General features: G+C 39.5%; 1 protein-coding gene across 5 annotated transcripts in view; it reads right to left on the bottom strand.

Moving 5' to 3' along the window:
- LOC103386108 (histone deacetylase 7-like) overlaps positions 1 to 12,047 on the bottom strand; it is a 46,771-nt gene that overhangs the window by 24,372 nt on the left and 10,352 nt on the right. For all 5 annotated transcript variants that reach the window (XM_017036846.2, XM_008320224.3, XM_008320225.3 and 2 more), the window contains exons 2-6: positions 4,237 to 4,421; positions 3,364 to 3,451; positions 2,826 to 2,940; positions 1,000 to 1,064; positions 93 to 206 (exon numbers count right to left, since the gene is read on the bottom strand). In XM_017036846.2, the coding sequence (XP_016892335.1) occupies positions 93 to 206; positions 1,000 to 1,064; positions 2,826 to 2,940; positions 3,364 to 3,451; positions 4,237 to 4,421 (567 nt within the window). The remainder of the gene's footprint in view (positions 1 to 92; positions 207 to 999; positions 1,065 to 2,825; positions 2,941 to 3,363; positions 3,452 to 4,236; positions 4,422 to 12,047) is intronic.

Here is a 12,047-nt window from a genome sequence, read left to right as displayed (position 1 = left end):
GAGGTTTATCAGAGCAGTGCGGTTAATCAGAAACATCTAAGAGAGCCAAAAACATAAATCCAAAGGAGTAGGTTATGAAAAAGATACTCTACCCAGAGTTTCTGTCCGGTGCTTGACAGCCGGAGGAGCGCTGATCTTTCGCTGCAGCGGGTTGGGTCTTGTATTGATAAGTTTCTTGAGCTTCCACTTCAGAGTGGGTTCAGAGACTGAATACAGCGAAACACGGCAAAGAAGCACAAGCAAAGAAAAACAAAAAAACAGAGACAAAGGTTAAAAAATATGAACTCTACATATACAGTACCTTAGCAGTAATGTACATCATAACGCTTTAATATCCATCCAACCATTTATTCCCCCACTGTGCCATGTTGAAAATGAATCCACAGCAAACCCAAACTAAGCACCTCAAGCAACCATGAATAAAGAAGGTTCTAGTTTACATTGGGCAGACTCCAAATCCCTTGAACAAAATAAATAAATAAATAAATAAAAAATTCAAATAGGGCGACTGGCACAAACTGGATGAAAAGCAGCTGTGTGTTGTCAGCACGCCAAAAACAACACCAGAGGGCGTGTGTGTTTCTGTTGACATGCCGTCATCTCCAATAAATAAAAGCTTTTTTTAATGATTTGTTCACTTGAAGAAGTGAAACCACTCCCATTCACATGATGAGGGAGACCTGTTCTGGCCTCTCACGTAGTTCATTTTACACATGCCTTTATTAAAGTTATATAACTGCCTCAGTCAGTGTCTCACAGTATTGTTGAGCTGTGACTCTGAAATCCCTGTGGTGTGTGTTTACTTTATAAGTTCCTTTAGCCTTATGTGGCGCTGTGACTAACGCTGTCAAGATTACCATGCACAAATATGTATTTATGTTTAAATAAAGAAAGAGAAAGAGAGAGAGAGAGAGGAATCCAGAGAGGGAGACTTGCCGTAAGATTGTATTGATTCAAAAAGAAGGCAAAAATAACAAATCCTCATTCTCATCATCTCACCTGTTCGACGCAGAGCCAAGTCTTTACGCTGGTCACATGTTGGAGGCTGGGGCTTTGGCGACACTCTATGTGCACAAAATAAAATTGGGCATACAGAAATTAAATAAAATGTGTACAATTTTAAATACCAAAAAAGACAGGTAAACCAACTACACATTTGTAAGTGACACTTGAAACTGTAATGAGCATCAAAAGTTCAGAAGATGAGCAAAAAAGGTTATCAGACAGAGACCGAGCAGCCTGGTGTAACATTTAAGTTGGGAAGAAAACTTCTACTTATAAAAGCAGAACACGGTCATTCTAGCTGCCACTAAGAGACTTGAAAAGCCAATGCATGTCTGTGTTTTAGACTCACCCAACAACTGTTTACCTTGACAGATATTAAGGAAAGTAGCTGGTAGTTTAATAGCTTTCCCAAAATGCGTTTTGTTCACAAAACCATCAAAAATCAAGTAAAGCGTGCTGCTACAGTATGAATCACTTTTATAAAGTGCAGACATTTAGCAACTATGATAGTTGTAGAAAAAGTTTGTTTTTTTCCTTATTTCTGTATAACAATTTGCTTCAAATATCTCTTTATTGCTGTCATAGTGAAGTAGCCTATAAGGGCATCTGTACTACTGGATGTGGGTGATCTAGTTTTCTCCTTGACAGCCAAACAGACTCAGCAGCTGGCACCAATCGATACATCTGACACAGATACAGAGAAAGAGCCGAGACCAGCAGAACTGATAATATCTCTCTCCCTGCAATGAAACTGTAAACACTGGCATAGGATTACACTGAATATTCAAAAATAAATATGACGTCCTTGAGACAAAAAAAAAAAAATCAGCAAAAATGTGGATGCAATATTGCTCGTGAAGGAGGGGGGGGCACTCTGAAAAATCACAGTATGTGAACAAAGGTCATTTCAGGAGAAAGAAAATAGATTTAATGGTCTGTCAATGAGTAAAGTCAAATTCAGCAGCCTGAAAATACAACTGTCCATAATATGGAAGTCTGAGATCTGTCAATTTATGTCACAAAACAATGTCATGGTCCGGCTGAGAATATCATTACCATTATATCAATATCATTAGTGTTATGTAACATGACTTTACTCCAGTGTTGACTATTAACTCAGACAGGTACCTGACTTCAACCAACACCTGTCTAGTCCACTGTTATAATGTCAAAAGTGTAGTTACATTAGTAATGTAATGTCATCACTTTGTGCTGCTGTGAAAGACAGATCACTATATTAACTGTGCTGAGCTCCAGGGGCTACCTGTTGCTACGCGTGACTCTGAGCAGGTCCCTCTCCAGCTGTGGCTCGTTAGGCTCGGCTTCCATGAGTCGATATTTAAATTAGACCCAAATGTACTATACACACAAACAGGTCTGTCTGTCTTGTATTTGTATGTTAATAATTTGAAATGTTAACAACTGCCTGCAACCACCCTTTATTACTGGATATTTGGACTTGACACTGCCCTGGGCGCAGACACCACAGTATCTGTGGCTTATTCTCCAGCTGCTGCACTTTTCTGCATCATGGCCTTCATCTGTCTTTGGCTCAAACGTTACTACAACAATGTTAAGCAAAGCACAAGGCGTTAAGGTATGCTCAGGTTTAAGTGTTTCAACGTTGCATTAAAAGACAAATCGGTGTTGGACAGTCGGACTTTTTGTGTCGTGTATTTTTGCTTTGTATTTACGCTGTATTACCAAACAACTAAGACGGGTAGGACAACAGTGTTAAAGACTGACCAATTTTTTGTCGGGGAACCTTAAACAAAAGGGTCAGAATTCTCGCTTCTCACAGCTCAGAGATCCTGTCTCACCTGTAACCTGGAGATGGGCTGTTGTGGTTGGGAGTCACCCTGTCATGGTTGGGCTGCTTCTTCATTATTATGTGTTCTCTGAGTTTCTGCCTCACCAGAGGACTGGCTACAGCACCTGTCAATCAACAGAAGAGTCAATTGAAACGTAACAAGGCAGAAATATTTTTGCATCAATTTTCCGCTGCTCAACTGCATTTCCGTTGTGTACTGTCATGACAGTTGTCTGTTTATCTGTCCATTAAACTGGATGGGAACTAAGGAAGAACAATGAAGACTAGATTTTTACCATTTTTTTTCATCATGTTAAAATATTCTTGTTTCTATTTGTTGAAATTAATCAGCAATGCCTTGGAAGCATCACAGTGACGTTGGAAATTCCCTCCCTGTTCACTAAAACATGCAGTGTGTGTGTGTGTGTGTGTGTGTGTGTGTGTGTGTGTGTGGTGTGACGCAGATGAGAAACCAGTGGCAGACATTCTTAAGGTTTTTCCATTGAGCCTCTGAAAAACAATATGGCCAAGTCCTGTACGACACTCACTCTGCTCATTTTTATTCTTTCGAATCAGCTGTTGTAGCTCTTCTCGTTTTTCCTCTTCCATCTCTCGCTGCCTTTGTTCGCTGTTATACTGCGTGGACAGAGAGAACACAAATATTACCAGATGTTTACGAGCATCCTATTCACACTATGCAAATGGGAACATGCACCACAAGTGTTTCAACCTCTGAGAAACTGTGCATACAGATTTAGGGCTGCAAAGAGCAGCCAATTCATTTAATGCTACCTGACTACTTAGATAGACCATTATCATTTCTTTACATATTATTTTCACTTCACCTTAGGTATCATTAACTCATTAACTGACTTCAACCAACCTGATATGAATATGATCCCTGTTCTCTCTACTGTAATTGAGAAGACCTTATAAGAGGTCAAACACGCTTGACATTTATTTTGTTAAATTAGCCTTTGTAGCTCTTACAGTAGGAAACAGTGCCACAGGACTTGGAAACAAATCTTTGGAATAAGACAGTTTATGACGGTGCAACTATATAAACTGCATTTGAAGAAAGGTTCCTTCATTTTGTAAAAAAAAAAAAAAATTAGAAACTTGAATTTAGTTTTGGAACTTTAGATATGAAGTAAGACTAAAATGATCATACAAATAAATTCAGAGAGGTTTACAAACACTTTACCAGTTGATCTGGGATCTACAGAAGGCTTGTCATTAGAGAGAATGTGGTTAGCTAACCAATTTGTTCTGAAGTTCCACAAAGAATAGCAGGTCTCTAAAAATGGTACTCATGCAAAAAAATATCGAAGAATCACGGACTGTCAGAGTTAGTTTAGTAATTCAGGGAAACAAAAACTGCTACTCAAGTTTAGTTTATTGGCTGTTTTTTCTTTCCAAACCTGCAAACGCCGCTGGGGAAACTGTGAGCAATGCTGAGAGTTGAGGGGTCCCAGAAAGAAGGGGGCTCGGGGGGCCAGCATCACCGTATCTGGGCCTGGATGTAGCAACCTCTGCGTCACACGTAGGTCCATGGGCTGCTCCCTGCGTGAGGGCAAGGTAACCTGACTGCTGACGGTCACATCCACTACAGAAGGGTGGAGAGAACAAGAGCAGAGCTACATGACTTGTTGGCAGTGTGTGGTTGGGATTATTACAGCTCTGAAACAAATACAGAATTAGTCTCGCAAAAGTATCTGTTACTTCAATTTAGTTTTGGTCTCAGATGTTATGACTTTGTGAGGTCCTCTCAGGCTTGTCAAAGACAGGTCATCATAATCATCGTCATACTGCGGAGACTTTGTTTATTGCACATATGTAGGTAAGGGAAAACACTTCATCGACACGATCGCGAAGAAACCCAAGAACAATTGGAGAGTATTTCACCGTTTGTCCTTCACATAAACAACATTTCATTTCATTCAAGACTTCCTGGCAGAAATCAACTGGCCCGCGTCCAACACTGCATTCAGGAAAGCACAGGAGAGGTGTGTCTGTGTTGAAACTCAAGGGCCACAAAGGAGGGAATAAAAGAGAGGAGAAGGGAGGCCGGCCAGCTACATTTGAATTTGTGTGGTCAAAGCATTCAGGTCAGGTATAACAATCTGTCGTCTTCAATCAGCGTTTCGCTAAAGCTAATTGTAGCCCAAGTGAAGCAATTAAACTACCAATCAGGGAGCTAACAAAAAACAGATGTATTTTTTCAAAGTAGTCGGGGACTGAGCAGAGGTTAGAAAATTCACTGTAAATATGGGAGGTTGAAGCAGACTCACAGTGATCGATGTAATTATTTTATACACTTAAAATGAGCACGGTACAATGAACATGAACAACAACAGTGAGGACTATGATGACATTGATAATGAGAGGAGTTTTAACAAAAGCTACACACATATTAGATGTCCTCATATTAGAGGTGTGTAAAATATGCAACACACACAACTTTGACAGACTGTTTCGTAGCCGATGCTAATAAACCTGACACTGAAACAAAAGACTGAAGAGTTTGAAGAAGACACCTTGCTGCCTCTGGGTTAGAGGGACAGAGAGAGGGAGGGACCGAGGGAGTGAGGGAAGAAAGGACGTGGAAATTTACTGAACTCTTTTGGCCCCAAATCCTGCAACCTAGAATATTACCCAATATCACTTGTATAATTCCAGTAAGTTGATGTATTCACTGTACAAATATTTGCCAAAACACGTGAATCACTATGATTCAACGGGTGTCTCTGCGTTTATTTCTTAAAAGGAAACCATCAAAAGTTGCAAAAGCAATACCTTAACTCAGTCACTAGGAGTGTATGGTGGTCTGTTTCACTTGTAGGCACACGTTCCTTCTGTGACATACTGCATGTAATTATTCATGACCAGAGATTTTTTCCTGTAGAAATGGAGCATGTTCTGGGCAGTGTCTTACTTCACAGCACTTTTATTGTCCTATTGTTTTAAGATTATTTGTGGTTGTCAGTTTTTTCCACATTTTGGTCCATGTTGCCAAATGCTCAAGTCAATGCATAACTGAAAGTTTTTTCCCCCCAACATTGTTGGTGGTGTACAGCTGCACAGATGCTGAGGAGTTACTTCTCCCTATTTGGCTAAACTCAAGTGAATTGAAATTTTATCTTGAGTAATCACTAGCTTTGAGTACTTTATGTTTTATTTGTTGTAAGAAAAAAAACATGATCATAATTTTCATTAGGTTTAATGTTGAACACCCTGCCTGATCTCAGAGAGGAAGTCAGGAAGATGTGCTGTGTGGTTTCCAGCCTTAACCCAAACCCTAGAATAACTCTACCTTTAAATGTTGCTCTAGCAAAAAAAAAAAAAAAATGGAGCGCTGTTTAAATGTTTTTAAAGTTGCACACCTCTCTGAGTTACAGAGAAAAGTCTATCAACACCGCTGTGAAAGGAGCAATCCTTAACATGAAAGCTGCACCTGGGGTTTCTTTAAACGCTCCTGCTGGACTCTGGCCGTCACACAGACTCAGCAGCATTTTAGTTCCCAACAGAGAGATTGACTCAGAGAGAGTTGAAAGTGTGAAGGCGTTACAGGTTGACAGGATTCCTACCGTATGAAGACAAAAAAACACTCCCACGCTCTTAACACTGCAGGTCAAGTCAGATTCACACAGAGCAGAACGCTGAGATTATAGGAGTAAAATCATTGACTGAAATAGAGTTTCCCTGTATTGTTAAAGCTACATTTTTAATTCTGTTGACCTGCTAAAAAGTCATGTGTTTTAGGCTTTTTGAAAGTGAAAACTGAAAGTACCTTATGACAAAGTTTCTTTGTTACTGTTGTGATGTATTTTTAATATTAATTATTAATAAACAGCCTCTTCCAGAGTATACATTGTTGTTAATCTTTTGTTTTTTTTTACTTCCTGCACAGTGCAGTTCTTGGAATCTGACCTCGTCAGCCAACCTGCATGCTGTGACACATCAGATGACACTTGTTGTCAGAGAGAATTACAGCTGGTCTAAGCCTCTGCTTGCATGTCACTGTTAAAACTGACATGGGCTTTGAGCTTTGTACGCATGAATAAGTACAGACAAAAACAGGAAGCACCACATTCAGCACAACAGTTTGTGTTAGTGAAAAAATGTCTGTGCCTTTGAGAGGAAACCAGGCAAATGCTGGTAAAACGGGACAGCGGTGGTCGCACTGGTGCACACACGTTTCACTTGCACACAAACACAAACATGACAACCAAATATGTCAGCTCCCCTTAACAGAAAGGAAACGATCAGGAAGTCATGCTACACAGAGGAGAAACACCTGTGTTACAGTTTTCACACTAAAAAAAACCCAGCTTGCACCGACCACACTACACCCTACAGTCTTCACACCGACTGAGTGACATTTAATTTCTGTGCATGTTTGAGGATTTGTTCAGAACGAGAAAAGTGACAAGATTTGACATGTGACTCATTTCACTGTATTAACGGATACAGAACAAAAACAGCTCAGTCACCGCAGCCAGAGCCTGGAGGTTTTCTGAGGCTGATGATTACTTCCTATCACATTACAAAGAGCTCAGTACGAGAGCTCAATAATGTACACACTTCCAAAATCACAATACATCATGAAGAAATGACTCACAGACCACACACCTACACTAAGGCCACCAGGTTTCCAACAGTGCCAGCACAATCAAAAGCCTCATTAACATAAGCATGAGACTGGATGGGGAAACCAAGAGAACACTGTGAAAACATAAACATTACAACCCACACTTCAAAAACAAAAAAATAAGCCAAACTTTGACAGTGACACTGGATAAAGCAGACATCCAGGCCAACAACAGGTTGAGTCACTAAGTGCAATGAACATGTCACTAACAAACAGTGTCGACCATTTTAATCTAATAAAAGACGAAAGGTACAAAGCATGCAAACACACCGTGTAGTGTGGTTACGTTCTGTAACAAACATCATGCAGCTGCTTAACTGTTCCTCTCTGTCAGATCACTTGGCTGACTGCCTCTGTGGTGACCTCCGGATGAAACGTAAAACCCAAAGTAATTCTCGCATTGGTCTAATAACTTTCATCTTGGTTAGACAGAGAAAAATACAGATACTGAACGTAGATGCTGAGAAAACTTTTCAATAGATCTGAATTGATGTTTTTGTTAATGAGAAAGTGCTGACACAGCTTCAAAACAAATAGTAATAAATCTCCACAAAAAGTATCCATTATATTGTGTAACAAGGTACACTACTGACTGAGTGACAAAACATACCATCAAATTAATGGCTAGTATGGGACGTGCAACATAGTGCTGGTGGTGTCGTTTTCTTTCGTTATATGTCTCAAATACAGATATTGCATTTTAAATTAAAAAAAAAAGAAGTACTTTCCTAGATTCAATCTGGAACACTGCAAACATAATTGCATAGATAAAATCTGCGAGTTGAGCTGCTAAAAATAGGCAGGAGTCAAACTTCTGGTTTCTGTAATAGCATATTTGTTTCACAACCATCATCCTCTTTCTGTGGGCCTTCAGCAGTTAAGCACAGAGGCTCGTACGCACACACACACACACACACACACACACACACAGAAACAGAGACTTCCTGTTTCTAAAGTTAGTCTGCACCATAACATCCTCTTGGTTCATTTAAGCAAGCAGAAGCTTCTATTTTTGTTGACAAGCTACAGCAGTTTACTTCTGCAGCATCGAGAGAACTACAAACGTTCAACAATTACATCCACAGTGAACCTAAAATATACTTTGTTTACTGGTGAACTGGAGAGAACACAACAGTCGGGTCGTGTTCCAGTACGGGGTCATTATTCGCAGTCGTGTACAGATGTTAGCTTGAGGTCCAAACAGCAGCAGTTTGAGGACAAATGTCTCCTGAGTTTGAAAAGAAAAAAAAAACAAACAAACAAACCTGAGTTCAAGTTCAAATCCCTATGTGTACTAAAAAAAAAAAAAATTCATTCTCCAAAAACACTGGCCACCATCATCACCCCCCTCACCCCTCTGTTTTTCTGCATCCCCTCCCCCGCCCTTACATTTATAGGAATCCACAGCTGTTGTGGACATTCTGTCCCTCTGCTTCCGAGCAGCTGGAGTATCAATCTCTGTGTGAATGTGTACGTCTGTTTGTGTGTGTGTGTGTGTGCGCGCTTGAATGCATCCATCTAAAACACGGTATTAATAGCTTGCAGTTGTTTCTTCTCAGTGTACACAGCAGGTCTTTGTGTTTGCATAAGTACGATCTGCCTGCGCGACAGATGAGGAAGAGTGGACGCTTGTATCACAACATCACTGGTGGTGTGTGTGTGTGTGTGTGTGTGTGTGTGTGTATTAATAGTGCCCATTTGTTTCTTCAGAAGGCTAACTGTGGCCCTTTGTACTAGCAAAAGTGCATGTAAGTGCGCCGCTTTTATATTTAGTGTCACCTGTCGGGACACACTTGTGTAGTAGTGGTCCGGTCTGCACATGTGCAAGGACAGAGACAACATGAAGTGATTTTTCATGACATTAATATCATCATGTCACATGTTCTCATGACCGTGAAGCTTTTCAGTGCGTGTGAGAGTATTAATAGCAGTACTAAATACAAAAACACAATTCTCTGTGTGTGCGGCAGGTGTTCTGTTTGACTGTCAACAACCTCAGCCTTCACCACAATCTGTTTCAGATCTGATCCTTTCTATATTTCATTGCACGTTTGCGGATAATAACGACATCGAGTTCTTGCAATATTAGCACGTACAATAATAAAGGAGCAAACTGGAGTACTGATGGATTAAAGCACCACTCTGAGATTTACTTGGAATGAAATATATTTTGCTCATGAGTTTCACTAATCAAGATTAAACTACAAATCAATGAAGGTTCCCAGTTATTTTTTTGAACGTGTTTGTCCAAAAGCAGAACTAAGACATCCAGGATTTTAGAGAAAGTCAACTCCGACCACATCAGACACGCTTAACATGACTGTGTGTTTAACAAAACCCAAAAATGGATAAGAAAATAAAAATTAAAAAGGCCAATTGTCAGTATTTGTGTTAAATAAATGTTACTTTTTTTATTGGTTATACAGATGTCCCTGAGTAAACGAATAAGTTGAGCAACCGATAGAGGCAAATAGGGAAGTAAAAAGATTTCACTCGCACAATAGAAAATCTGGTCACTGTAAGGAACGGATATCTCTGAAACAATCGGAAGTCTGTTTAAAGAATGTCATTTGTTTTGTTACACAACAACTAACTTTTTTTTTTAAGATAAGAGAATAATCCAGAGAACACCGTTCTCACTGTGCAAAGAAAAGGTGAAGCATGTTTCAGGGACGCTTCAGTTCATCTGGAAAACATGTTACGGTGAAAGAAACCATATATAAATAAATAAAAATTAAAAAAACAGAATAAAAAGATAGCAAATAGCAAATACATGTCTGTTACCAGTTTGGTGATAATGTGTTCAACTTACATTCTACTATACTATATATTGACCATTTTTATTTGAAAATATATCTGGGTCAGATTTGGCCAAACTACTGAGTCATATTTCACTGTTGACAATGGCTCAGCTTTCCCTTCAATGGTTCATTTTCCACATGGCTTTAAAGGCAACAACCTTTGAGCCAGGCACATTTCCACACTTTAAGGACAGTTTAAGGACAGTCGTCACTATTTCTCTCACAGTCATAAATGCTGTTTTGTACTGACCATTCCCATTTGAAACCAAAAGGTCAGACGCCAGACAGTAATAAGACTTCTCTTGATCTTGTGTCCCTCAGGCAGCACAGGAGAAAGGTGAGGGGTCACCAGCCTCACTGTAGAGTTACAGTGCACATCACTACCCAGCATGCTCTTCACTGTGAGTATGAGGCTGGATTTCTCACAGACAGAACAAAGTGACAATTGTTGAAATTGTTTCATTATTTCTCCTTTGGTTTCCAGAGGTCACTTTTTTGTGGAGGGTGAAAACAGCAGCGTTTAGCCCTGAGTGTTGCCATAAGGATAGCCTGAGACTGAAACATTGTGTTAGTCAGGAACCTGAATGACACAGAGCCTTCGAGATTCTACTGCAACTGGGGGATTTAAAAAAAATCAAAAATAGTGTGTGAAACATGAAAGTTCAATTGAACATTATTAGCTTTTAGCAATAGTGACATTAGGATTGTGACTAGGCAAATATATATATACATATATATATATATATAGTCTCACATGACTCTACAGTGCCAATGGATTTAATTACTGGCAATGCTATTTGTAGAACAACTTTACCGTAATCCTGTTATCACCTGTGCCGCTGAACTCTTTTATGCAAATGCAGGAATAGAAAATGTCAATGACTAATTTACATATCCAATGCCCACTCACATGAACACACACACACAAACCCATACACCTATAAGAACAAAAACAGAACATTTAATTTCCCTGGTAAAAATGTTTCAAAAACAATGGGAAGAAATATGAATGTAAATAACAAATCATCTCTCTGCATATCCTCCATTAAGTCTAACCCTTTTCAGGCAGTGGTGTTTCCATCAGGGTATTTCATCTTGGAAAGAATTCTGGAGGATGTCTTTCCCAGTAGAGTAAAACCTGCTTCTTCTTTGTTAATTTTAAACGTTTCCCGTTAAAGGTAAAACTGTTTTTATTATTCACTGTTGGTTTCTGAGTGTTTGAAGAGCTGATCAAATAAAATAAACATACAAAGCTCATTGCTAGACAAACATAAAATGATGAAACTTGTCGAACCTGTTGAAAACATCTTGGACCATGTTCATGATAATGTGTTAATTATTTTAATGACTAAAATCAGATGCCTCCTGATATTATAATATCAGTCAAACAGCTTCTTCTTACCCTGGTATATACACATGTCAATCATGCACCAGTTAGCATAACCCGAATGCCAGTTCAAAACAGATCAAACCATGTGACAGCTTTTCGACAATCAGACGAGAAGACAGATTCAGGTCAGTGTTGTGTATACCTCGACCCAAACGCCAAACTTTCACCTCTGCAATGATACTCACAATAACCCCATGTCATCTGAGGAAGAGTGGAACAAAAACACCGCCCCCGGCTTCACCGAGAAAACAGGTTCTCATCCTTACGTCCCTCTTTAACTCTACCATGTGTCTGCAGTAATTCTGTATATATCACTGTCTGTTATTACACACTAGGTTGGAAGGCTATGTACACAGATAGCCCTCTTTGTTACAAATACACCCTGCAGTC

This window comes from Cynoglossus semilaevis, chromosome 11 (assembly GCF_000523025.1).
Source record: "Cynoglossus semilaevis isolate Cse_v1.0 chromosome 11, Cse_v1.0, whole genome shotgun sequence".
Taxonomy (NCBI): Eukaryota; Metazoa; Chordata; class Actinopteri; order Pleuronectiformes; family Cynoglossidae; genus Cynoglossus; species Cynoglossus semilaevis.
Note: the sequence above shows the minus strand (reverse complement) of the source record. Positions and strands in the feature narration are given on the sequence as shown.